This window comes from Pleurodeles waltl, chromosome 3_2 (genome assembly GCF_031143425.1).
Source record: "Pleurodeles waltl isolate 20211129_DDA chromosome 3_2, aPleWal1.hap1.20221129, whole genome shotgun sequence".
Taxonomy (NCBI): Eukaryota; Metazoa; Chordata; class Amphibia; order Caudata; family Salamandridae; genus Pleurodeles; species Pleurodeles waltl.
The window spans coordinates 153,775,648-153,798,871 of record NC_090441.1 but is presented as its reverse complement, the minus strand read 5'-3'; the positions used below and the strand labels follow the sequence as shown (position 1 = coordinate 153,798,871).

General features: G+C 44.1%; 1 protein-coding gene across 2 annotated transcripts in view; it reads right to left on the bottom strand.

The window, feature by feature from the left end:
• SGSM2 (small G protein signaling modulator 2) overlaps positions 1 to 23,224 on the bottom strand; it is a 761,725-nt gene that overhangs the window by 332,331 nt on the left and 406,170 nt on the right. For both annotated transcript variants that reach the window (XM_069227030.1, XM_069227029.1), the window contains exon 4: positions 2,887 to 3,048. In XM_069227030.1, coding sequence (XP_069083131.1) covers positions 2,887 to 3,048 — 162 coding nt within the window. The remainder of the gene's footprint in view (positions 1 to 2,886; positions 3,049 to 23,224) is intronic.

The following is a 23,224-nucleotide window of genomic DNA, read 5'->3' as shown; positions in this document are numbered from 1 at the left end:
TGCCCAGGCCCTCAGAGCCTTTTGGTACTCTCCCTTCTTGAAAGCTCCATGGGCAGCTTTGCAAAAGCCGTCCAGCTGGGTAACTGTGTATTCCTCCAGCTTAGCCAAGTTAAAGTCCCTAGCTCCACTTGTGGACCCAGCGAGGGACATGATGTATAGGATAAAAGATGCATAGCAGGGAATATTGCTTCAGAAAAATTTAAATTGTCTTTAAATGTGGGTAGGTAGTGTATACGTAGCAATGTATGGCACTGCACAAACAAAAGTCCTATCCTCACCGCTGATCACCAATGTTAGAAATTGGGTCTCTAGTTGGCAGAGGTATACCTTGTCCAATGACGAACCCCAATCCTAGTCAGGGTAAGCCACTACATAACCTAAATTATCCTGTGCTCGCCCTCTGGTAGCTTGGCACAGAGTAGGCAGGCTTAATTTAGAAGGCAATGTGTAAAGTATTTGTGCAATAACTCATACAGTAACACAGTGAAAACACCACAAAAAGTACTCCACACCAGTCTAAAAAATAGATAATATTTACCTGAATCAGATAAGACCAAAACGACAAAAATCCAATATCCACAAGTCAAGATAACACTTTTTAAAGGATTAAATGAGTCTCAATCCTTTAGAATCAGTGGTTGTATCCTTTTAACACACAGTACCTAGGATGTGTCAAAAATAACGATGCACGGGGGTCGCAGAGGAGGAGATGCTTTGAAAAATAAGGTGCTGTGTTGGACTTGTCAGCGTGGCACAAATGATGTGTAGTTTCTTTCCACACTGCAAGATGATGCATTGATTTCCAGGAGCGCAGCCTTGGTTCCTCACTACAATGCGGAGATATTTTGACCCACAGGGACGATATGTTGAAAATCCTTGATGCAATGGTAAGAAGGAGCAGGTGCTGTGTCAATCCGGTAGGCGATGCGGCGATTTTACAGCCACGAGGCAGGTGCTGCGTTGATTTCTGCCGGCGTTGTGTCGATTTTCCGACACACAGGGATTTTCTTTTCTTCAGTGAAGTCTTTGTGGTCCTGAGACTTCAGAACAGGAGGGAAGCTAAAAGCCCTTGGAGAGCACTTGTGGGGAAGGCAGAGTCCTTCCAGCAGAGTCAGGGGTCGGCAGGGCAACACCAGATGAGTTCTTTGGGCAGCCAGGCAGACCCTCTGACAGAGTCCAGTTGTAGATCCAGAAGTGTCTGATTTTGGAGGATCAGAGACACAGTATATATACCCAAAAATGCCTTTAAAGTGGGGGAAACTTCAAAGAGTGGTTTTGAAGTGCACAAGGTCCCCATTCAACCCAGTCCTGTCTGCCAGGATCCCTGTGGGGGGTTATCACTGGCCACTGGCCTTTGAAGTATAAGTAAGAGCCCCTCCACCCTTCCTGTCCAGGGAGACCCATTCAATATGCAGAGGAATGCAGATGTGGCTGAGTGTCAGGTGTTTGTGGCTGTCTGGGTGGAATGCACAAGAGGAGCTTCAACCAGCACAGCCCAGATGTGGACTGGAGACAGGCTGTAAGGCACAGAAGGCAGTAAGTACAGAGAAATGCCCACTTTCCAAAAGGGTCTTTTTAAAAATAGTAATATGAAATCTAACATCACCAGTTAGCAGGATCTTCTAATACCATTCTGGCCATACTAAACATGACAGGGCTACTCCTTTCAGATCAGAATGTACCACTTAAAAGTATATAGGGACAGTTCTAATGCTGGCCCATGAGAGGAGCAGGCCTCACAGCAGTGAAAAACTAATTTGTGAGTTTTTAACTACCAGGACATGTAAAACACATAAGTACATGTCCTGCCTTTTACTTACTTAAAAAGCATCCTACCCTACGGGTTACCTAGGGCCTACCTTAGTGGTGACCTATATGTAGAAAAAGGGGAGTTTAAGTCATGTCAAGTAGTTTTAAATGCCATGTCGAAGTGGCAATGAAACTGCACACACAGGTGTACTTATGTGGGTGGCACAATCAGTGCTACAGGTCCACTAGTAGCCTTTAATTTACATACCCGTAGCACCTCTAGTGCACTTTACTAGGGACTTACAGGTAAATGAAATATGCTGATTGAATGGAAGCCAATGTTACCATATTTAGGGGAGAGAGCACATGCACTTTAGCACTGGTAATCAGTGGTAAAGTGTCCTAAAACCAGCAAAAACAGGGTCAGACAAATGGAGGGAGGCAGTCAAAAAGTTGGGGGATGACCAACCTAAGGCTGTCAGATCTAACAGTATGCATGTATGTATGTATGTGTTTATGCATGTGTGTATGTATGCAGATTTTTATATTGCAAATGTAGGGCCAGATCTTCAAAGCTTTTTTGAGGTTGCAAACAGCCCGATTCACTGGTGGATCACTAGCATGGGTCCATCATCTGGAATGTTATGTGTGGGTAAGGAATGCACCAACAGACATAACAGTGCAAGGAGATATGTGGGGAGAGCCTGTGTCAGGTGTCTGCACTGTTAAAGTTTGCTTTAGAAGCCACAGGCACCTGTGTTTCTGAGGGCCTATTATCATAGACGCTAATGGATAATTCTTCAATTTGTGGTGTAAGTGCTGCAAATAAAAATCTTGGATGAATCTAGTTCTGGAGTGCGATCCTCAATATTGCTCCTACTCCAAAGCATTGAGCCATAGGTGTCTCTTTGTTCATCTGGCACAGATAGTCTTCTTTTCTGATAGAATTTAAAGTATGCCCTATAATAAAAGCTTATTTTTAAAAAATGTTCAGTGATACAGACCTCCATGGCAAGTAGGGGCAGACAAGCATGCCGCCTCAGCAAGAATTCAAAGGTAATGCGAGTAGCATGGCAACATTTCAGCCATGCCAAAACCAATACATGAAGTAAGAAGTCATTCCATAGTGGCGCGTACCTGTTGTTTTCCACAATGTACTGCACAATCTTGTCCAGCACCTTCTCTATCAGGGCGGTCCGCACCCATATGTGCTTCAAAGCCTGAGGGGTCAGCGTCGGGGCCTTGCTTGCCGTCGATCCCTGACGTTTCAAGGATTCCTGCCCGTTCGATAGAGGCTTCCTGAAAAAAGGAAAATGTGAAAATATGTTCAGAATTTCCAGCAAAGCTGTTATTGTATTTCATAGGTTGGTGGCTAGATGTAGCTAACATTAGATTCTGCATGTTGGAGATGTGGACACACTGGTTGTGGCATAATACACACACTAAGGGCCTATCCCTTTTAAAAGAACCATTTGTCTAAACTCTGGAACGAGATGAGAAGGCACACAGCGGCAAACATTCCACTTAATGCAAAAACTGCATCAGCAACATGGTACGTCAGATATCCCAACATGTCCTACCACACAAGAAGAAGGCTTTCCAACTTCTAAAGTATCTAAGGAAGTAAGAAATCTTGGAATTACCATGGAGTCCAAGTTATCAATGAATGACTAAATGGACATCACTGATGGTGCTAATATGAGTATTGTGGGACACTGAAACTTAGTTTAATGAGAAACTCATTTATCGCTTGATTGATCATATGCATATTTATGAGGCTATGCATTGATATACCCTGTCCTGGTCTCTTTACCACCTCACGTGGGCAGACGTACATTGGTGTACTGGATTACAGTTGACAGTGACTACATAATAAATGCCAGTTTCCATAGATGTTGCGTTGACTGACTGCACCTTGTACTGGTATTTGCACCAACTAGTGCAAACACAATAGCTGTGCCATCTTGTGCAATTCCACAGCACTGGTGCACAGTTTACGCAAAGTGTCTTCTGGAGCCTGCTAGCCTGAAGCTACTACTTTCATGCTGATTCTCATTACAGGCTGATAATAGCCATGACTGGTACTTCATTTTACATATTGAGTCGTGAATGACAACCACAGTCGCACTCCCTCGTGTAAGTTCCAGTTGACACCTATTGCATTCTAGAACATGTTACTTACCTTGGAATTGTCTTTGTTTTTTTTCTTCTGGATAAATACTGCCCACTATCCAAAAATATAAAAGTTCCAACCAGTTCTGGGAACAACTATTTATATGTAAGAGGTCAACTGGAAAACATTAAACGTGGCCATGTTCAATAACATGAAATCTAGAGAACTCAAGCAAAAATGTGTTAACTGGTTTTTATATAGCGCTACAGTAGCAGCTGGTAGCTCTTCAAAGCGCTAGGTACAATGTGCGTAGTGGACTGGAATACTGTAGTCACTATTCCAAATGCCATGCTAGAACTGGGTGCAAAAACTGCCCGTGGAAATACCGTTTATATATGGTAGCAGGTCTTTTCCTGCCCCTGATACCAAGGTGTGCGCCGTGCAATGGGGACTTCTGTAAAGAAGTGACATTTGCAGCTGTTTTTAGGTCAGGCCTTTGAAACAACTTTGGCTATTTCGCCAGATCATTGCTTTTCCTAAAAAAAATTATATACAAAATATACATCCACAGAGCGGCTTTTGGCCAGTGGCGTTCAGTCAGTGGTCTGGTAAACTGTAATTCACATTTTGTTTCTGCCCATCACAGCAGGTAGCATGGGCAGCGGGTCAGCCCATTTCAGCTAATGGTTCTCTTGAGTTTGAGTGACTGCATTTTGCTTATGCACAGTGAACTGCCACCTAAACGTTTTTTTCAGGGCCATGGCTAGTGGGTCAACAACTCTTTTGTTTTTGTTATAAACGTTTTTATTTTAGGTTAAGCAATACTTTTTTCGTTTTTAGGTCGTGCATGCTGAGAGACATTTTGTTTACTTACAGTGGGCTTAGAGCCCACCCCATTGATTGTCATCACTGTCGGTCTCATTTGCTGTTTCTATTTTTTCAGCGATGATGAAATACTAAATGCCGATAAGTACTACTGGAACGTCCCGGCACAGGTGTCACCAAATTTTACACGTCGTGACCAGCAGGGAGCGCAGTTGGTGTCGTTGCTGGAATACCTCCAATTACGGGTCTTAAATGGAAGGATCCCGGGGGACTCTCCACCAAGCCACACTGTCCATGGCCCCAATACAAGGTCTATCCTAGACTACACCTTAGTTACAGTGCCTCTGATCCCTCTGGTACGGCAATTTAAAATAAAATACACCACATCCAGTGACCATTCCTCCCAAACACTCAACCTAAGGCCCTCCGTTCCTGTGCATCAACATGCCCTGGCACAAGCGGGCTCTATAGAGTCGACAAGCTTGAAGAGACTAGGCTGGTCATCTGACACAATCGAAGTCTTATCTTTATCTGCAAAGTTGCAGATGCTGGAGAGCCTCAAAATCCACTGACACATAATGGACACCTGGGAAGATTTTAGAGAGAAAATATTGGACCAGCACACTGTCCGCAACCCATCAAGGGCAGTTCCATGAATCAGCCAATCCACTTCGGCCCGCCTTTCAAAGCCAAGCTACCTCCTCAAAAAAGCTCAAAGGAAGCTGGCGAGACGTTTGAAGGCTCGCCCACGCAATCAGCTCTTTTGGGTACTACTGAAGAACTCTAAGAAAGATTATAAAAGGCAAATATGGAAAGAAAAAGACGAAGGGAAGAGCACTTTTTGGTTAAAACTAATACATGCCGCAAAAGAACAAGAACCCAGGGAATGCTGGGAAATCATTAACCATCTCAATACTCGAGGGAATTTATTAACAACTCAAACATCCCAGAAAAGGACTGGGTGAGCTATCTCAAGTCAACTTTCTCAATGAAGTGCCTTCCCTGTGGAAAAAACCCAATTGCCATCATGGACACCTACCTGCAAGGGCATATATCCTCCCACTGGATGACGAGGATATGACTGAACTCACTCTGTCCACTGACAGGACATAGCGAGTACTCCTTAAGGCCCGTTGGGAAGAAGCCCCCCGGGCCAAATGGCCTTCCACAAGCCATCTTTAGGGAAGAAGCAGTCTTATGGTCAGAAGTGCTGACCGCCCTGTACCAGGAATCAAGTCTAGGAGGAGGCATCCCAGAGAGCTGGCGAGGCTCTATAATCAATCCTATCTTCAAGGGAAACAATTCGGGTGACTATAGACTAATTGCCCTTATTGATGTTGAGGAGCAAAAACTGCTCCTCCATGAATTAACAGCATGGTCCGAAAAATATAACATCATTCCACCTAACCAAACAGGCTTCAGGAAAGGGGTGGGCACCATGACAAACTCCTAACAACCTCCTTTCTGGTAGACCGGACGGTGGCACAGAAACCTACATCTTGGCTTCACTAACTTTAAGGCCACCTTCGACCGAGTGAACAGACACCTGCTCTGGAGCAAACTGAAGCTGTGGGGTCTCCCGGCCCCTCTCCTGAATGCAATATTCGCTTTATACTCTGACACATGGGTACGAATAAAAATTGGGGATGGCACGAGGCTCTCAAGGAAAATCCCCACAACTGTGGGTCTGAAACAAGGCTGTGTGCTCGCCCGCACATGTTTAACTTATCCATGGCAGACCTGACTCCAGCTTTGAATGCCGGAAATGTTCAACCCCCCCACACCTGGGTGCGATCTCATTGTCACACTTATTATATGTGGATGACCTGGTACTGCTCAGCTGTACAAAGGTCGGGCTACAAAGATCCCTAAATATTTTGGCCAGCTATGTCCAGTCCAACCAGTAGGAAATGAATGTGTCCAAATCTAAAATAATGTGTGTAGAATGCAGGCACACTTTCAGACCAAGGATGGTTTTAAACAATGTTTCGTTAGAGGCGGTACGGTATTATAAATACCTTAGAGTAATTCTAGATGCCCAGGGCTCTTTAAGTCAACAGAAGACAAATATTGTGCAAAAAAGCCTCAGCATTAATATATGCTTTCTCTCTCCTGGCCAAATGGCTACATGGTCCACCATACTGTCCACTGCTAACAGACATTTCATCCAGACTACTCCCCACACTAACCTACACAAGAGTGGCTGGAAGAGCCCCTGATAGACAAAATCCAGCTTAAGGTATTTAGGCGAGTCTTTAAATTACCAAACACTGCCTCAGCAGCGCAGCTACGCCTTGAATTCGGACTTGTACGTCAAGACTTGGCTGCAAGAGCAGAGGGAGCTAGAACTTGGTATAAAAGCAGCCACTCAGCTGACAAATTGAAAGAGGCACTTTGGCGCACCTTGAAAAAAGACCAGCATTCAGCCTACAATAAGTACCTTCGGCCATCTATCAGCCGACTACGCCTCGAGGATCTGAGGGAGGCAGCTCAGACATATAACTCATTCCTAAGAGGGGTTAACAAATTCTGCTAACTGCTCTCGTCTATTGAAGATAAAGTCAAATTCAGTGCCAGGGCACATGCGTGGATGATCATAAAGCACTATGCCAAATTAGAACCGGCGGCCTTGTCTCTCTACTCCCTACACACCGCACCTGAAACGCAAGCTCATGATAATGAGACTAGGATACCTGCCAACCCTGGCCAACGCTCCGTCATGGAGGAACACTATTTCGCAGCAATGCAGGCACTGTTCATGTCAAAAGGAAGATCTACTACACATAATCTGCACCTGTCTGGGTTTTTTAGACCTTCGAAGAAGGCTCTTTAAGAGGATGTTCATCAACAGAGCCATACAGACTTGCAGGGGAGCTATAGTAGCCTGTTTTAACCCACACGATCCTCAGCTAAACTGTAAGTTTGTCAAGTTATTGGCACACGCGTTGTAACAAAAGGGTTATTCAGGTTTGCTACTGGCAGTAAGGCTCGACTAAAACAGCATGACTTTTGACCTCTCCCGGTTACTCTGATTTCACTCCAATCGCATCTAGATCAACTGAATTAAGGTATTTGTTTAACGCACAAGGTACAACAGCTCCCTCTAATCCCTAAACCTAAAAGCTTTTTTAGATGAGGTCCGTCAGCTTCTGGGGGTCGGGTAAGTCTCACACTTTGGAGTATTTATAAACTTTTTACAATAGGCTTAAACTCTATGGTAGTAACAAAACAATGAGTGTCATTTAAAACACTTTTACCCCCTGGCCCTGTACAAATTTGTATATCTTTTATTATAAACCAAGACCTTTTAGAGGATTTAATTGTGTTGGGTAAGTCAAAATGTAAAATTGGGTCTGGTTTTTTCTCTTAAAGTTTTCTTTCTTTCTTTTTTTCTCTTTTTTCTTATCTTTCTTCTTTTCAACTCAATTCTCTTTTTAAGTACCTTGTGTTTACTACCTAATTTATATTGGTATGCTTTTATCACTTTGTAAAATTGTTATGGTTTTAATTAAATGAAACAATAAATTAAATAAATCAATCAATATTGTGGCGGCTCTTGGGGGTCTAACTTCCTCTAATTAGGTTTGTCCCTCCCCTGGAGCATGGACTCATTACTTGTGTCCTTCGACTGCTCCATTTTCAGGTCCTACTTTTTATTTTTATGTTTAAGCAGTTCACAAGAGTGTGCATGTGTTTTCCTACTGTCTCTCTCATGTAAGTTTCCCCATCTGTCGTGCTTGCTGCCTTTGTGGTCCGCCTCCCAAAACCTTTTTCATCTGGTGCTTCCCTCCACTAGGTTATGCGCTCTCCTGTTCTTGTACTTCTCTGTTATGTACATATAACATTGTTATGTACAAATCGATACTCAATGAGTTGAATTTAAGTAACAACTTTAATATCTGAAGCCAATCATTACACGTCTGCCCCAATCTGGTGTCCGCTGTCTTGTGCCAGCGCTCAATATTCCATATAGAATGCTTAGCTTAGATAGTAACAGCAGAAGACCACAAAGGAGCCCAACACAACATTCTCTCTCTCTGTTTGCCCCCCAGGGAGAAAAATGAGGAGAAATCAAGTTATTTCTCCTCGTGTGGTATCCCCTAGGGAGGCGTAGGCTTTTGACGCATTCCCAGGTTTACAAATCTTTGCAAATCTGGAAATGTGACAACATCCATGAGTGTTGCGTGGGAAAACTCACTCCAATGCCCAAGGAACACCTCTTTGACACGGCGTAGGGCAGGGCAGATTTGCGATGCGTTGCCTTGCTCCATAGCTACAAGGCCATAAAAAGCCACGCAAAGTGTTTTGCCTGCGCCACCGGTGTGTCAAAATTAGTGACGCACCCATGATGCAAGCCACTTGTAAATATGCCCCTATTTGTTCAGGGCTCTAAGTGCAATGTCTTACTTCTAACCACTTTCACAATATATTTGTGATTTTATTGCAGTCTTCGTTGCAATTACGTAATTCTATAGTTTTTTATTCCCCAATGTCAGCTTTCGACTAGTAACATCGCAATTTTGCAGATAAGTCGCCTTTAAATAAGATATGAAATATTTTCACAAAAAATACGAACATAATGAAACTAGATCTCTTAAAGAAGCTTCCACCAACCTTTTCACGCTTAAATAACTACGTTTTCATAATTTGATTAATGATGTGTGTAGACAGGGCGAAGGTCCAGCTGGACTTTGTGTTCGTGTCTGTCTTATAGTTCACGAGTGTGCAGTTTTTCTGACTTAGATCAGCAAACAAAAACAAGCATTTGCAAGGCAACGGGTCTTGCGTTTGCTCGAGTTAGAGCTGTTAACGTTGTAAATTCCTAACTGGACTTTTCTTGCCACTTAAATTGAAAATGAAAAGTAAAACAGTAGTACATAAGCGAGCCGATTCAAAGTGCCACGGCCGCCATGACCATGAGAGCAAATGAGAGACACGAAAAGAAGTTCGCTCACAGTCAAAGGTATCAGCAAGGATGCAAGGGTGATGCATTGTTGGGTCAGCCTCCTTCAGCCATTAGCTTGTGGGTGTTAACTTACTTTAGCTATTGCCTTCAGACTGTGTCAATCACATCTTGGATCAGCGCAGAGGAGCGTACACCTGTGACTTAATTTCTCACTTTATGCTACCAGCTGTTTGGTGTAGGGTCCCACCTACTTAACACGTGGTTCGATTGGAATGCGCAAGGGACTACCTTACATTGGAAAAGTGCATTTCAGCATCACACTTCTGTCAAATTCAATCATGTCTTTCATACATGTATTCTTCATAAAAAGCAATTCTTTTTGTATATGGTTACTGAATATGCATGTCTTTGATGTGTTTTCAGGATCTGAATGCAAGCCTGACCCTAACTTGCCCTCTTCATTGTGCGCTTCTGTTTCACACTGGACAGCCATTTTTGGGTCACATGCTCCAAAGTTACTGACATCTGTTACTGTACATCTGTGATACTGTCTACATGGGCTTCCTGTGCTTCTAACTAAAAAACACCTTCCAAATAAATAACTGAAGAACTGTTTGATGTGCAGCGGAAGGAAATTTCCAAGTACCAATGTCTAGTTAATATTCTAATATGTCTTCGCCTTCTTCTTCCAGAGCATGTGGGACGGGCACTAGAGCTTGGATAATTACTACCATCATAACCTTGTAATTTCAGATTTCTCTTACCCAGAGACAACAAGCACATGTCATTAGACTAGTGAAAGTGGTTCTGCAGATATTTATTTGGAAGCTGAGTACTTTCCCTAGTCTGCCATGCTAAAAGAAAAATCAAAGTCTGTTTTTTGCCTCTGATTGTTTCACAGTTGTTAAAGGACAGCATCAAGGGGACTGCTCTTTCCATAATTCTCTGGTATCCTGCAATTGAGGGGGAAGTGGTGGACGCGTCTGGAATCTCTAACAATGGCTTCAGGTCCGCTTCAGAAAGGACTGACTCAGTGACCTCCGTAGCTAAGGTACTGCAGCCTACTACAGCAAGGACCGGTGTCTGACTCGATGACCGCGGTTGTAACTTACTATTAGCTTGTAGTTTGTGGATACCAAAATAACGTAAATTTACACAAAACTGCATGTTTACCTTTGTGAATCAACCCCACAGTTTTCCTGTCACAGGTTTAAGAAAATAAAATTAATGAAAAAAACTCCAACAAGGAAACTAGGCCACTTAATCCTACTGGGCCTGTAGAGAAATGCCACCGGAGGAGCAGATATCCTCGCGAGGTAGCAGCCACTCTATGGTGACATCTGAATGTTTTTGTACCAGGTGGTACAAGTGGTTACTAAGTCAAAGGTCAACTGCGTCAAACGTAACCAGCTCAAGATGCCAGTCGGCCAGACCTGTTGAAGACGGCAACCAGATAGATCCATTGAAAGCTGTCCATTGTAAGCCCACGGAGGACTTGTGCCCAGTGTGCGTGAGGGATGCTACGCTCTCCGATAGTTTGCCCACTCACTGGTGCATCTCTTTTCCCAGCCTGGGTTGGCACCGGATTCGGTGGCCGCCTGCAGCTCTAGAACAAGGTGATGAAGCATTCTTGACTGCTTGTGTATTGTTGACTGGACAATTACTTTTAGCCATTTGTATATAAACATTCACTGAGTGAGTTAAACAGGGCTGCAGCCTCTGTTTTTATTACTGAGTAATATTCAACCCAATGAACCCATAAAACCTTCTGGAGTCAAAGGGGGTGAGTTATGTGTAAACCTTTCTAGCCTAAACCCACCTCTGCTGTGTCCCAGGTCAGAGAGGGAGCTGGTTAGTGGATGTTTCAGAGATTGTGGCCTTGAGGTTGGAGCTCATGCATTCACCATGTGAAGAGAGGCTACTTTGATCTGGCTACCTCTGTTTCCTGAGATGTGGCCCTCGGTGCCAACCGACACCATTAATATTTGTTCAGTTGTTCCTGATCATTTCCAAAATACCTAGAGCACCCATGTTGCTGATTATTGCTTTCGTAGTGCCCTGCTCACAACAGCGCAGTTTACCAGCATGCACCAGAACTGTTCCTGGTTTGTCTCTGATTACAGCTACCAGCCATAGAAAGATGAATGCATGTGGTATTTATGTATCTGCAGCTGCCCACTTCTTCTGCAAGACTCGCTATAAGGGGCTGCACCGAAAGGTTGTCTGAAGCTACTTCAAGATCTGTGTGGAGGACTCTAATAATATAATTGGACTGCAGAAGGCTGAGGGAGGGTTTTATGTTAGAATATTGTTGCCAAAAATATTGTCTGACATAAATATTGTATCCTAAATATCATTCACCAAAATATTGGCCCTTAGGCACACATTGGGGGTCATTCTGACCTTGGCGGTCTTTTCGCAAGACCGCCGAGTTACCGCCGCGGTGAAGACCGCCGACCGCGGCGGTATGCCGCTGTGCGCATTCTGACCGCAGGGAGCGTTCCGCCGGAAAACCGCCAGCAGCCACACTGGCGGTCGGCGGGAAAGTGGAGACTGGTCAACCTCCACCGCCACGCCAGCAGAACACCGCCCACAGAATTACGACCCACATTTCTGTGTGGCGGTCTTCTGTTGGCGGTCTTCTGTTGGCGGTCACCTCCCCATGGCTCCTGTCACCTCCCGGAGGACCAACGCACAAGGCAAGTTGATCGTCCGTGAGGGGAGGGGGTGGGGGGGGTGTTGTGTGATGTGTGCGTGCATGGGGGTGTGCGTGTGAGTGTGTAGAGGGGGTGTGTGAGTGCGTGCATGCGGGCGGGGAGTGCTGCTGTGCCTATGGGCAATGTGTGTAGTTCGGCGGGTGCGCATGTCGGCATGTATGTGTGCGGGTATGTGTCCCCGTTGTGTATGTGTGTGTGTAGGGGGTGTGTATATGTGCATGTTGGGGGTGTGTGCATGTCGGGGTGCGTGTATGTGCATGTCGGGGTGGGGAGGGGGTTCGTACCACCTCTGGGGGGTGGCAGGGGGGTGGAGGGTGTGGGGGGAGGACTCGGGGGGGCAGTGGGGGGTGGGGGAGACCCCTATCAGTGCCAGGGAAGGAATTCCCTGGCCCCGATAGTGCCTACCGCCATGGTTCGCATGGCGGTTCCCGACCGCCAGAAACCGCGGCGGTAAGCAGGGTCATGATACCGTTGGCGGTCTTGGGTCGACCGCCGGACCGGAGTGCGCAGACTCCAGCCCGTCGGTCATGACCGCCGTGGCTGTCGGAGTGGGGAAGTGGCGGTCGGTCGCGGCGGTGACCGCCGCGGTCAGAATGCCATTTTTAATACCGCCGGTCTGTTCGCGGTCCGACCGCCGCCTCTCCGCCGACCGCCAAGGTCAGAATGAGGGCCATTATATTTTACTAACTCCATTGGGGTGATTTTTAAAAACTATATTTAGGGACACAATATTCTGGTACTATACTGCGAGGAACTGGCTGAATGTTCACTACTATGTGGCGATTCTCAGAAGAGGTGAGTTTTTTGCTTAGTCTGAATGACGAGACATTGGACTCTGTTGGGTGATTGGGCATTCCATACTCTGGCCCCAGATGCAGTTCATTTTCATCTCCCATGGTTGATTTTTGGTCTTGCTCTGTTGCTAATAGAGAATTCGCTGAGTAACTCTGGTTAAAAGCGAGAAGGTATGGCTTGATCTTTGCTGTAGGCATCTCAGCTCCTTCCACTATGGGATTGTCGCGCATCGGCACGTTGCGCGAGCCGAATGTTCGGCTCGGGACGTGCCACGCGGCAGTAGGACGCGTCGCGCCCCGAGCCTTTCCTATCTCTGTCGAGGCCCCAAATTGGTCATGGGGCCTCACTTCTACATTGGCACGGCGCGCCCCCGTTAGTTCTTGCATCCCCCAATCACCTTCTATTTCTTTTTCCTTCTTTTCTGTCGTCCTCGTTTTCTTCCTAACTTATGCTTTCCTTTCCTACCCATGTTTCCCTTCTTTTTCCCAGCATGCCTTCCTTTCCCTTCATGCCTTGGATCCTTATTTAATATGGTACTTTTTCTATAGAATTCTATGACATGATCCCATTCCAATATGGCGACTTTTACTTCCTGTCGGTCACTTCCTGTTCTTTGGGTATATAAGGTGTGTGATTCCTTTTCTCTTTGCGCTGCAACACTTCCTTTGGGTGGTGATCTTCGCTCCAGTTCTTCTGCGTCAGATATTGATTTTCTGTTCCTGTTCCAGCTTTTTCCTGGTTATTTTTGCCTTTTTCTTCTGATTTACTTTTACCTTTGTTTTTGTTTCAGAAGTTCCTTTTTTGAGGTTTTTCCCCTTTTGGGTTTTTTTCCCCTGGGACTCCTTCTGGAGGGCATGGTCTGCCTTTGGCGTTCCCTCCGTCAGCAGCACTGTGGCTACCAGAAAGGTTCGCCCCTATTTGGGCCAAGGCAGAACCTACAAGAACAAGAACCTCGCCACACTTCCAGTGGGCCACAGACACAGACTACGAGTAGGTCGTGACAGGGATTTTAAGATCTATGCTGCAGCTTTGAACAAGACTGGATTTTGACCAAGTCTATTGTTTTCATGATAGGGGTGTCATGATTAAATTTGGGGCTCTCTGTGATGACTGATCATGCTCCAGTGCTTTTCGTCTTTTGTACAGTATGTCACGGGACTATGTGATTGTGGGTGTTATTGAGGAAGCTATCTAGAGTGATCTGGGTGGACACGTGTGGTCTAATGGAAGGATTTTGGAGCAACAAGTATTAATGGAGATATGTTTGTTTCTATTAATTGTTTAATGACTGAAATGTGGCTACTGATGTGCACACGAATATGGTGTATTAATTGCTCGTCAGTGCAACAATCTGAGTCAGTTCACTCATTTTTCCTTCCAATTATCACACACTTATACTGGACCAGACATTTAACCAATCTCAGTACACCACAATCAAGCGCATTGAACTAACGACATGGAGGCAGTCAATTGAAGTCCCAGAACCTTACCAAAAGGGCACCAAGACTAAGAAACACTACACCGATAATAGAAAGTGCTATACATAAGTGAACAAGATATTATAATGTCTATTCAAATCTCAAAAACACAAAATATTTCCACAAATATGTCTCAAATGATCTTTGTCCATCAACAAGCACTTGACGCTCAGCTAACAAACAAGATATAGACTGAAAACTTCAGGATAGACGTCCACCTCCATTACCACCCATTGCCCACTCCCCCCTAAATGGGTGAATGTCACAATTCTGTATTCAGAAATATCGTCTGACATAAATATTGTTTCCTAAATGTTGTGTACAAAACATTGGCCCTTAGGTGAAGATATTTTATTGTTTACTCCAACGGGGTGATATTTCTTTAGAAGATATTTAGGAAAAGATACTCATGTCAGACAATATTCTGACAGCCATTTTATGGTACCAACCCCTCCCCCAACCTACCAAACCAGGATATTATGTGACAGTAACACACCTTGAACGACTGTTTCCTAGGAGATGAATTGTGTTCCACCAAATTATTGAGTTTTCTATACCAATTTAGGAAAATATCAAATCCAGACTATTGAATATCACTATATTGACACTGTAAGTAAGTGTATATATGCATACATAGATATATTTATATGAATATATATATCATCACTGAAAAAACAAAGGTTACAGGGACATTATAGTTTGGTTCTGAATTTACTCGCACAAAACCTTAGAAATTCAGCAGCTAGAGTTATTTCAAGTAACTGTAACTCGCGCCTCCCCATGCACAGTTTTTTCTTCAATAATTTGACTGCTAATGTTTCATTTACAATTATAATAATAATGATGTTATAGAAGTTGTCACGAGTGCTTTTAATATCTAGGGTAATTGGCGAGGGCGCGAGTTATAGTTACTCGAAATAGTATAGTGAGAATCCAGCCCCCGATTCATGAATCTGGGTTCTGTGGATCAACCCATGGATCTGCAGATCTACAGATCTGATGACAAACAAAATAATTGGGCAATTTTTCGCCTGTGAGGGGTCACTGAGGGACCCCTCTATGTGTCATATGTGTGTTTTTACTCACTTTCTCCAACACCTGAGCCTATGTGAAAAACAAAATGGCGGGCACAAGTTTTCTGTCAGGTTGCAGCTAACCAATCAGGACCTTGCTTTTCCCCTGAATTCGTGAATCAGAGAATGAGAGTATCCTAGAATCCGAATCAGCAGCGCTAGATATCTATATTTTTTAAACTCTAATATCTCAGAAACTAGTGAACAGATTTACACCAAACTACAGAAAGCATAATCTGTGGAACAGAATTTAGGTTTGTTCCACATTGGGTGTAATTCCGTTCAGCAGTTCGGGCTGAAAATCCCCATAGACACAGAATGGAGAAGTGACCCCACCTTTATTTCAGCCCCCTTCTCATGGATCACCACAAAACGTTCAAGACAGTAGCTGAACTGACCTAAGTATACGTTTTGAACATTTCATGAAGATTCATCAAGCATTGCCAAAGTTATTGGCAAAACAAAAAACGCTCCGTCTATGAAAACAATTGTCGTAACTATAACTACCTAGTGGCAACTGCCACTAGGTGTATAAATATATATATATTTATATATATGTATATATATATATATATATATATAAAAACTTTTGTTAACTCCACACCTACATACCTTAAGGTATATGTATTACCAAGGTATGGAGATTTGGAGTTAAGATTATCTATATTTACAATATATACTGCGTTTAATCATACAATGGCAATCAATTTTCTGGATTCAATATTTTTGTAGGTCGGTATTCTGCTTTGACATACAACTGCAAACTGGCTTACATTAGCCCATATATACGCACTCCATTCCACTCACCATACATGTGGCCTCTAATGTACAGGAATGCATAACACCCGGCACGGATAGGGTTTAAGCACCACCAGCAGGTGCCTGATCGGAGGCATTAGCAGACTTTAATACTGCAGTACAGCATCAGCGTTTGCCCAGGGGGCAATGTCTGGTGGCATGTCTGAGGCATGATGTATCGGTGTGAGATATGACTGCAATCATGTTGGGGGGGCTGAGGGTACAATACTATCTGAAGGAAATACCACTCCTCGGCTAATGATGTTATTAAATGGAAGTAATACTGGAAATACCCTCAGCCCAGGCATAGGTTGCACTTTCCTGCTCTCTACGCTAGCCTGGTTATGGTGAGCGAATATGCTGCCTGAAGGCCGAAGTGTGGCAAGCTAGGGGCATATTTAGGAAAAGTGGCTCTGCACACAGCGCAGGGCCACTTTTCTTGTGCCCTTTAGCGCCCCCCCCCCTACCACCACCATGTGTGTGCGCTGTATTTAACATACGGCGCACCATGGCGGGGGCAATAGCGTAATTTTTTTTACGCTATTGATGTACTCTGCAGGGGTAGCGCCAACATTTTACTCCTTCAGCGTACATAGGAGCCCATTCTAAACAATAGTGTGCCCCCTTTTTACGCCTGCTCTGAGCAGGCGTTAAAAGTGGCAAAAAAATTTTTTTCGGCCCCTCTAATGGGGGAATGCCCCTTTGCATACATTATGCCTGGCGGAGGCGCAATGTAGTGCAAAGGGTTACAAAGTAGCGCAATGCATGCATTGCACCACTTTGTAAATATGGTGCGGCCTTTTCGGCCTTCCTACGCCACATTAGCGTAAAAAAATGATGGCGTTAAGATGGTGCTAGGGGCTCGTAAATATGCTCCTTAGTATTAACAGTGGGGGACCAGAACACTCCGACAATATATGGTGCCCATGGACATAACCCTGGTTAATGTTTCACCATCTTGAACTGCTAGTAGAATTTACACTATTAAATGTAGAAGAAGTGCCTACTCAGGATAGGAAATGAAAGGGACCACCCCTCATATTAAATAGGTGATAGGGGTAAGAAAAGGGGTTTCTTCCTTTTTCGAAGAGGTGGTATTGTGCACTGTTGTGTAACCATGTAATAGTCAAGTTTCCAAGTAAATAGGAGGCGAAAGCTGTTCAAGCAGTGCTTTAGGAGAGATGATAGTCTAAATCAGGAGAGTCAGGCTGCCTCTGGTGTGAGCTGCAGTGGCTAGGATAGGCTTCTGTGAAAATTTGAAAAAAGCAAACTTACCCATTAGTTAAGTGTCTACTTGGACCAACTATTTAACCAGTAGCTGAAGGGCCTACAATACATTTATAGAATATTTTATTCTCTTTAGGTCTGGCTACGGACAGCTTTCTGTGTTTTGTTACTAACTGTTAAATACATACACTGTCTTACACAATGCTTTTGACTCCTTTGTGTAACATTCTGCCTTACATTGAGCACTTCCATTGCCGTGCATGGCAAACTGTTTTTCATTTGAAAATCCTACTCAATCATCACATACTCAGGGCCTGATTCACAAAGGTAAATTACACTTTTGTGTATATTTACTACTTTTCAGCATTCACAAACTGCATTTGCGATGTACTATATGCATTTGTAGTAACTTACACATTTGCTGTAAGTCCAGCACCGCAAATGGCCAACCACTAGTACTGCAACACCCTCCCATAGAAAATAATAGAGGCAGGGTCTTACTACAAAAGTGTAAATTACTACAAAAGTCTAAGTCACTACAAAAATGCAGTTTGTGAATACCAAAAAAGTAAAGTTACTCAAAAGTGTAAGTTACCACAAAATTGCAATGTGTGAATAGCCCTTTGTAGTAAGGTCTGTAGTGCTACAAAACCTACTAAAAAGAGCAGTTAGTGAATCACGCCCCCTACTCTTTATCTCATAAATGCATTGTTTACAGAAAGCATTCTTTTTTATTTATGTTTTATCTACTGCAGTAGGCCTTAATTAATGCTTTTGTCAAGACTGGAGTGCAAGCCTGATCTTAACACAAATGCCTAATTACTTTTTCATCTTTACACTTCGTAACTGCCTGACTGCAAAACAGCTGTCCAGCCTGCTCTACCCATTCCACCCTCATTGGTTCAGAGGCTGCCTCTCTCATCCTACTGCGAGGTATCTGTTGGCTCTTGGAGCGAAGTAGCTCTTGTGATGCTGTTGCATTGTGCATCCGCTGGGCGCTTTCTACCAGTGCTTAATTTGTAAATGAAAACGTGCCGGTATCCAAAGTTCTCCTCTAAAACACTTGGCTGCTGCACTTAGATGTGCGAGTGCGGAAAGCTGAGTCAGCGTAATCCTAAAGCCATCTTGGGCCCAGTTAATCCATCTACCCCCACTCCCTGCCCCTTCCACTCACTCTTGCAGCTTTTTGCTTTCTCCCTTCGTGAAGTTTTTTCCTTTTTCTCTTCCTCCATCTTTCCCATATGAGTCTTTTGCTCGCATGTAACTCTTGAGGCAGAAAAATAAGTGCCGGCCCTCAAAAATAAGTGCGTGTGCCTCGCACCAGAAACCACTGGCTCAAATTAACCACTGTTCCCTACATGTCAGTCCATCAGCTTTCTTTCACTCGCGCCTGGTGGCCTTCCTACAAATGGATGCTCCTGTTAGTTCTCCTGTTAGGGCCCCCTCACTCAGTTCATTAATAAACACAGGTCTCTACTTGCCATCTCTCTAGAGCATCTCACTCCCTTGGCTTTTGTTCTCCGCTTTATACACATACTACTACAATTAATATTTCCACTATTACCACCATTATCATGATCACCAACATCTATACATTTACTACCACCATTTACTACCACCACCACTGCCATTCCTACCACTGGCACACCACCTCCATCATTATCAACAGCTCCCATTACTACCTCCGCCATCATTACCACCACCATTGTAGTGGCATCATTACAACCACCGACATTATCACTGCCACCCCTGCCATAAACGCCTCCACCACCATTACCACCACCAGCATTACCGCCATCACTACTGCTACCACCAACATTACCATTAGCACCATTACCACCACCACCAGTATTATCATATCACCACCTCCATGGTAGTGGCATCATTACCACCACCATTACCACTGTCGCCACCACCACCACAGTCATTGCCCCAACGTTTGTGCATGTCTTCATTTGAATGCATTACCTACAAAGGTTAGACCCATTGGCTTTGTCAATGCTTGCTTAACAAGCCTCTGACACCACTGCCTCATGTTCTGAACCCACCTAAACACCACTCACACCACCCACTTGATACCACCATTGACTTTTCCTATCAGGTTTACTACCCTTTTACTTCACACTGCAACATCTGCTTTGAACCATGGCCAAAGCACAGCTGGCATCCAGTACTGGGAGTGCTGTCAGTCACTCTGCTTGCACAACCAGTCTGTACTGAAGACCAACTGTTTACATTTACTGCTGTGCACGTGACCTTCTGGTGCGCACCGTGCAAGACTCTGCCCAGTAGGACAACTGAGAAGGTTCCATAATGAGATGATTCCTTTACGCAAAGTGTCTGTAATCTCATGTTCCGCAATTTGAATAGATTATGCATGGATGCTATTTAGGGGTGGCCTGGGGCAGCAGCTGGTGCCTGTGCCTTATCCTTGGGCATCCTTGGCACTGCACTTGGTGTCCCTGGTTCCAGTGGTCATGTGGCTTCGACAAGGGCTCAGCCCTGTGATGTCAAGGAAGGTCCGAGGGTATGCCATGACATGACTGTCCCGTCCACTACCCCTGGCATTTTGTTCAATTCACATCCAAATGTGAACACAGGCAGGTTTGATTTTGCAGTTAAGGCGGCTGTAAAAAATATATTTGGATTCATGCTTTGAATTCTCACATGTTGTATTGATTAATCTCGAGTAGTTTTGGGATACCTTCAGAGAGCAGACCACACATACACACAGAGGATCACTCACACAGACACATATGTTCCTTGGGAAACAAAATATCAATTCCACACTTGTGGCTGTTTTTTTATCCCTCTGATGTTGTCCTTGCCTTTGATCATTATATCTCCTTTCATCTACCCCCCAAAATAAAAAATAATCTCTCTAATTTCTCACCCTCCACTCTCATATGACTATTAGAAGCGACTGCAAATCTTCACATTTGTATAACTACCTGGTTCTCCTACACCTTTGGTTCTTGTCTTACTCTTGTTGAAAACAATGTTCTCCAGCTTCAGGTACACGTTATTAAGTTACTGGCTGTACTATTTATTTAGGTCTTTAATATCAATTGTATTTTTTTCTTGTAGTTGTTAGACCTTACATCCTTGGCGTGGTATTCCCCCAAATATTTTTCCCTTCACTCCTCTTGCTTTCTTAATTCGTTTGTATTGGCTTTAGGACTCTGTGCACTTTACCACAGCTAACCAGTGCTAAAGTGCTTGTCCTCGCTCCCTGAAACATGGTAAAATTGGCCTATTCCTGATTGGCACATTTAATTTGTTTATAAATGCCTAGTAAATAGTACTACATGTACCCAGGGCCTGTAAATTAAATGTTACTACTGGGCCTGCAGCACTTGTTGTACCACTCACTAAAGTAGCACTTTAAAGCATGTGTGAGGCCTGCCACTGCAGTCAGTAGTGCAGTTTTAAACTGACATTTCAACCTGGCAAGACAAACCTTTTGCCAGGTATTAACCTTTTTTTTAATGCTTATAAGTCAGCCGTAAGGTAGGCCCTAACAGCTCCTAGCGAAGGGTGCATAGTATTTAAAAAGTAGGACAAGTGTACTCACATTTTACATGTCCTGGCAGTGAAAAGCTCTAAGTCGTGTTTTACTGTTGTAAGGTCTAGCTCTCCCTTTGGCGAACACTGGGTTACCTTAATACATTTAATAAATGCTAACTGGATTAGGAGCAGTCAGTCAGTCATTAATACTTTACTGAATAAAAATGTAATCTTAAAACTAAAACATGCATGCACAGAGATAATAAGCTAAAACGCTTAAAGAGTCATAACATTCTAAAACTAAAAGGTTAAGGACTTGCAGCATTTCATGACACATTTTAGAAAAGAGCTCACTGTGAAATAGGCGTCATCTCGCTTTAGTAACTGTAAAAAACACAAAGATGGTATACATTGTATAAGATTATAAGTTTTCAGCAAAGGAGAGAAGATGGAGTTCAAAATCTTTTACACCACATCTGATGAAAGTAGATGTAGCATCAAAAGTGCCCCCTGATTTAAAGCACCCCGTTCCAAGACACTTGGGAGTGGTTCATATGATAAGCAAGGTATCATTAGCTGTAGTGATTTGTTTAGCTACTGTCGCTCATCTTATGTCCGCAACAGCCATGTGTGATAATTTGTGTTGTAGGTCACCAGTCCGAGCTGCTACCCACACACCTTGCATTCCCACTTTCACTCTCACCTATATCTGTCCACAGTTATCTAAACTTCTCTGGAGGGATCTGCTACACCCATGCAGCCAGAAGAATGAACTTGTGCCGCACAGATCACACCAGACCAACCATGGCCATGGAGGACAAACCGCAAGGGGCTCCTGATGGCTTCCATGAAATCTGACAACATCAACCTCCTGCACAACAAGCCAACACCCCTGCACCCAGGAGGCTTCATCTTTAGGGACTGGTTTGTACATTTTCAGCTAACTGGCTCAAACAGGTCAATGTTGTAAAAGGTAGCTGTCAGATCAGTAGCAGTGAGTTCTGCCACTGAGCTTCCATGTTCTGTCGAAACTATGTGCCCTTATGTGATCTCCATAAAATGTGGAAACCATGGAACCACATCCCACTCCCCCAGCTTTGCTCAGTATTGTATGTTACTGATTGGGCAAAATATGTACAAGTAGACCAGCAGCTTCTTCTGTGATTGGGCGTGGGGAAAAAGGCATCCCTGCACAATGATGTGGGCACCCTATCATGGGCTTCATTTAACATATCCAGTGACTCTAGGACCAACATGCAGTTCAGTGGACCCACACACGAAGACTGTGATTTGGAAGGTGAAAGCCCATGACTGTAAGGTTGTACCGCCCGAGTGTCCTGACCAGGAATGACGTATCAACCATGAACAAGGTCAGACCAGAAATCAAGGGGCAAGATCCACAAAGCCATTTACAGCTGTAACTATATGTTTATGATTGAAAATGGCTCCATCTACACCTGGGAGATCCCACAAGAAGATATCTGGTAGGTGTAAACAGTCCTACTACTGAGTTATTCCTTGCCACTACTTTGTAACCCAACACAAGGGTGGGGGAGTGGCAGATCAAAGAACTGTTTGCCTTGGGAGTTTGTGACTGCTCACAAGCTTGTGAGTTTGTAGGTATTCACAAAGTCCTCTCCGACGCCTTTACGCTCCTGAAATGGTGGACATTTACTACTGAAAAGGGCCAGATTAGATCCCATCCATGGTTAAAAGGGGAACAGGATACCCCTAAACTTTGTTGGGGTGTAGAGAAAGGGGTTTCCCCACAGGTAAAAAATGTTTTTCCAGCTCACAAAAGAAAAAATGGAAAGAAATGTGCATTTGCACACGGGGCTCCTTTTCCCCAGTGCAGAGTTGAATGTAGCCTGTGCACAACTCAGCCTTGGGGAAATAGCAAATGTCAAATTATATTCCCAGTTGTATATCTGAAAAGCTTTACCCGGTCCAGCATTACAGGTGCCCTACTAGGAATATTTGTTAGTTCCCAAAGTCACACGCTTACTCAAGACTTAATTTGTGAATCAGGCTTAGCC